This window comes from Arachis ipaensis, chromosome B02 (assembly GCF_000816755.2).
Source record: "Arachis ipaensis cultivar K30076 chromosome B02, Araip1.1, whole genome shotgun sequence".
Lineage (NCBI taxonomy): Eukaryota > Viridiplantae > Streptophyta > Magnoliopsida > Fabales > Fabaceae > Arachis > Arachis ipaensis.
In genome coordinates, this window is record NC_029786.2 from 85,145,316 (window position 1) to 85,150,249 (window position 4,934).

General features: G+C 31.7%; 1 protein-coding gene and 1 long non-coding RNA gene across 3 annotated transcripts in view; both read left to right on the forward strand.

The window, feature by feature from the left end:
- Nucleotides 1-4,934, forward strand: part of LOC110268942 — a 24,222-nt gene that overhangs the window by 3,631 nt on the left and 15,657 nt on the right. The window lies entirely within an intron of this gene.
- Nucleotides 361-4,282, forward strand: LOC107627525 (transcription factor MYB3R-5-like). Of its 2 annotated transcripts, none has more exons than XM_021116072.1 (5): nt 361-950; nt 1,038-1,141; nt 1,623-1,751; nt 2,393-3,428; nt 3,884-4,282. In XM_021116072.1, the coding sequence occupies exons 2-4, from the start codon at nt 1,059-1,061 to the stop codon at nt 3,417-3,419; spliced, it is 1,239 nt and encodes a 412-aa protein (XP_020971731.1). In that variant the 5' UTR covers nt 361-950; nt 1,038-1,058; the 3' UTR covers nt 3,420-3,428; nt 3,884-4,282. The 2 variants fall into 2 exon arrangements, with proteins under 2 accessions (XP_020971731.1, XP_020971730.1); XM_021116071.1 differs by having other exon boundaries at nt 366-950; nt 2,393-3,424; nt 3,884-4,246.

Genomic DNA, 4,934 nt, shown 5'->3' on the forward strand with positions numbered 1-4,934 from the left:
CCTCAGAATTTGTTATGACTATGCTACTAAAAACATATATTGAACTCAATTAATTTTTCTTTATTATATGATATATGATATATTTATAAAATTTTATATTTTATGATATGGTAGTAACAATTTCTTAGAATGTGTATCTAAATTGATATATTCTTCATATATGTATTTATAATATGAGTGCAATTTGGTCCTCAGAATTTGTTATGACTATGCTACTAAAAACATATATTGAACTCAATTAATTTTTCTTTATTATATGATATATGATATATTTATAAAGTAGTTCATTTTATGATATGGTAGTAACAATTTCTTAGAATGTGTATCTAAATTGATATATTCTTCATATATGTATTTATAATATGACCCGGTAGTGCAATTTGGATGATCTTTTCACTTTTTTATTTGTAAATTTTTGTTGGAAAAGCATGCTTGCTTACAATTGGAAGCAACTCCGTGCAGACAGATTTAGTGTTTGAACATACTTGAGTTGAGACTGTGAAATTGTTACCTCAAAGTTAAATGGGCACCGCATAAGAAGCATGAAAAAATGTTCTTGTAACGATCCTTGTCATAGTTTTTCATGTAAAGCAGACCTGTCTCATCCCTATTCAGAAAATACTGAAGTGGGAAATTTTGAATACATGTAATTTGAAGGCACAGCCTTCAGGATAAACATTCAGTTGATACTTTTAAACAATATTTGTTTCCAATTTGTTCTGGGAAAGAGAATTATTATGAAGTTGAACCACGAGAATTTGTCTTTGCGAATCATAAGACAATATTTTCTGTACCACGTGCTTACTGAAAGAATTATGCTCAATTTCATGACACCAATTTAAAATGTGAATGCAGCTGAGTTTTTCCCTGATAGATCAGAAGTTCAATGTCTGCACAGATGGCAAAAAGTTCTTAATCCAGAACTTGTTAAAGGACCTTGGACTAAGGAGGTTGAAACTAGTGCTTCTCTTTTAAATTCCTTGTTAATTTTTTAGAAAGCCTATTCGTTTTTTTAACTTCTCTTGCTTGGATTGCAGGAGGATGACAAAATAGTTGAAATGGTGTCAAAATATGGGCCATCAAAATGGTCTTTGATAGCAAAGTCCTTGCCTGGTCGAATAGGAAAACAGTGTCGAGAACGGTAGGTTAACTGAAGCTCACACGCAGGTTTTCTATTTTTGCATCTTTTTTAAGTTCAACCTTTTATTTATAGAATTTCCCCCTATCATCAATCATATTTGTTAGACATGCTTTTTGATTATCGCCTTGAAACTTCTAAATTCTTTTACTCATTGTTTGTTCCTAAGCTTGAAATGATTGAATATAAGATCTAATTTTAAAATAACGGTACTGCAATTAAACTAGCTTTGGTACTGTTGCTTAACATTTTTCCTTCTATAATGTTTATGTTTGGATTAGTGTCTTTTGGGTTAATAAGCACTTATAATTATGGTCTCAGTGAACAGCATTTGATTAAAGAAATAAAGCAATTCTTTAAATTTAATCATCACCAAACATGTCTTTATTCTTTGGTTGTTGATTCCTTCATTATCATCAAAGATATGACCTTTGCTCAATATAAAAGATTTGTAATCATTTCTTAAAGTTCGAAACATATGTAGGTGGCACAATCATCTTAATCCCGACATAAAGAAGGATGCTTGGTCTTCGGAAGAGGAGTTGGCCCTCATGAATGCTCATCGCATATATGGAAACAAATGGGCTGAAATTGCTAAGGTTCTTCCTGGAAGGTATTCTTTCTTATTAGTTCATGTTAATGGAAATTAAAATCATGGTATTATGCTAATAGTGAATTCTAATTTTGCAATGTGTCCTTTTCTATGATTTGTTGTGAGTGGTGTATGTTTGGAAGAGACATTCTGTCTACACTTCTTTGTCCACCCACTATCCTTGCGAAGTGGGGAAAAAGAGAATGGGTCAATGAGCATATGAAGTGATGGAGAAAATTGCTGATGCAAAGCAATATCCAGTCTATTTTTTGAGAACCAATATTGATTTTCTTACTTTCAAAGCCATGTTTGTTTGTTTTGGTCAATTTGCTTGTGTGAGTTTCCCCTTTTGCAAGATTGTACGACATCCATGGTGTTTTTTTTAGATTCTTCTGTAAGAGACATCTAATTTCTAATACATTTCTCTGACCTCTTTCTTGTAGAGGTTCTAACTACTTAATGTTTTTTCTTGGTTTTATTTTCAAGTGCTAAGTATAGAATATATAATAAATGCGATTATATAAAAATATAGACCTTAAGAAAACAAAAAATACTATAAAAATTATGACGGCCTATGTAAGATATATTTTATGGATTGAAATTGTTCAACTTTTGTTCTGTGCCGTTTTAAGTTATATATATGCTTGGATTTATTTCTGCAGGACTGATAATGCTATAAAGAACCACTGGAATAGTTCGCTAAAAAAGAAGATGGATTTCTATTTAGCCACAGGAAGACTTCCACCAACTTTGAAGAACAGTCCACAAGTTGTTGTCAAAGACACTGTTAGACATTCTAAACCTACATTATTTGTTTGTTCAAATAAAGAATCAGATACTGCAGTTGAATCTTCATCGGAAACTACAGAAATTACTCAACTATATAGCAGTGACAAGAAGGACAAGAATCGACTAGAGTGCTTGGTAACAGTTGGAGATTCCTCTGGTGCTCCTCTTGTAAATGAATCTGTTGATACTGAATGTAAAGCTGGATCATCCAACATAAATCTCAGCTGCAACGACTCAGAACTGGTGTCAAGAGATAATTTCCAAGTACATAGTATAAAGAACTCTGAGAATCCTGGACTGGTTGGCAAACCGAATGAGAGTTGCAGAGACAATGCTAAAATGAGCAATAACAGGTTCTGCAGAACATGTTTTTCACACGAAACTCCGGTCTCTGGTTCTTTATGCTACGAGCCACCACAGTTAGACTTTTCAGTCCCTTTAGATTCTCTTTATTCCAATATCCTTCATGAGCAGAATGACTGCTCTTCTCCGATTGCGTCATCCGTTGGTTTCTTCTCTCCACTTGGTGTAAATGGTAGTGAAAACGTAACCCCCGAATCAATATTGAAAATGGCAGCAAAAACTTTTCCGAGTACTCCTTCAATAATGAGGAAGAGAAGGACTGTTTCCCAAGCACATGTCACTCCTAGTAAAGCTTTGAAAGCAGATATTGATTCACAGACGTCTAAAGTACAAGAGAGATCCAAGGATAACTCTGATTCTATAGTTGGGAGCGACATTATTAATAATAATAAGGATTTCAATGCATCTCCCCCCTATCGACTTAGACCAAAGCGGACCGCAGTTGTCAAGTCGATTGAGAAACAGCTTGAGTTTGCATTTGAAAAGGAGAAGGATGACAGTGGTATGCATAAAGTACAAGAAGGTGCTTTGTCATGATTTAAGTAGGTATTGTTTCTTTATTATGCACTGTATTATATTCTACTTGATGCACTTGTTATATTTTGCATGGTCTTGTCTCATCTTTGTAAGACATTTATCAAAATAGCTTAAAATTTGGATTAATGATTTTACAATTTACACAGGGAACACATTTGGTTTAGCAATTTTTTTAATTAAGATTTAACTATTTTGTGTCCTAAGAATACAATTTAAGAGTATAATAATAAAAATGTTTTTCCCTTTATGGTATTTTTAGTTATCTTGTGTCCTGAGAACACGTGTTAGAAATATCCTTTTTGTTATTATTATTAGAAAAAATTAGTAATAGAGATATAATGTATTTTCCAGCATCATTAGTGGATATATAAAGGAAAGATATATTTTACTTTAGTTCTTTATGTAGGACAATGCATTCAACTTGTTCAGTTATCTAACTTAGACAATTTGTGCTCTGCATTTAGGGATTTTGATTGGACTTGCTCTTGAAGCTGATTGAATGTTACCCAAAACTAAGTGGACGGGTGACTTTCCTCCTAACAATTTTGCAAGCATAATCCTGTGCAGGAGTCAAGATATCTTGGCCATAATTTAGGGTTTTGTATATCCATGTTTGGAAATTTTTAAGTTAACATCATTGGTGGTAAAAAGCAGAAATATTTATTTCGGTCACACGCGAATAAGACTTGAAAACAAATAGTTATTAGTAGACTATGATTTGATAGATTCTATTTTAGTAAATACGAATTTACAGGTGTTTTATACAAGAATGTAGTCATTGATTTAGTTTCAAACAATCAAGGAAAAGTTTGAACCATTTTTTGAAACTCTTAATTGAATGTTAAAGGAGCTGCAATTTCTAAGATGAAGTGTAAAAATATATATACTCACACTATGCTGAAGAGAATAGCCTATTGTTTCTGACTAAAGTTGGAGACTTTATGTGAGAGTGTTTAGACATCCATAATCAACTATTGAATTATGGGTGGAACTAATCACACACTCTTTAATTACTAGTAACACACCATTTATATTATCTTACCAAAATGTCCTTGATTTTGTTTGTTTTTGAAAAATTCTAATCCCATTCATCCTCATATATTTTGTTATAATCAATTAGTGGGGACTAACAGTTTTCAAAAATGAAAAAAATCAGAAATATTTTGGTAAGAAAATATAAATTGTGTGTTATTAGTAATTGAAGGGTGTGTAATTAGTTTTATTTTTATTTTTAATTATTAGTTCATTTTGAAAATGAAATATAAAAGTATGAAGTACAATTAGTGAATCGTGAAGACAATAATCAAAAGCCGACTGCATGAGTGATCAAGTTTAAAAGAGCCGACTGCATGAGTGATCAAGTTTAAAAGACTAAATAATCTTTGGGAAGTTAGAATAAATTTTGACGTGGCATATCAGCGGTTAATAATATAAATGATGAAAGGATTAATGTGACAAATTTAAAATTTTTGAATAATAAATTTAATTAAAAAATTTTTTTGATAACTAATTTGA

Bases quoted from the DNA above. Each gene is read 5' to 3' on its own strand.
- LOC107627525 (XM_021116072.1), top strand. From the start codon at position 1,059: ATGGTGTCAAAATATGGGCCATCAAAATGGTCTTTGATAGCAAAGTCC. The intron at 1,142-1,622 runs GTAGGTTAACTG...AAACATATGTAG, and splicing joins GGAAAACAGTGTCGAGAACG to GTGGCACAATCATCTTAATC. The intron at 1,752-2,392 runs GTATTCTTTCTT...TTATTTCTGCAG, and splicing joins GCTAAGGTTCTTCCTGGAAG to GACTGATAATGCTATAAAGA.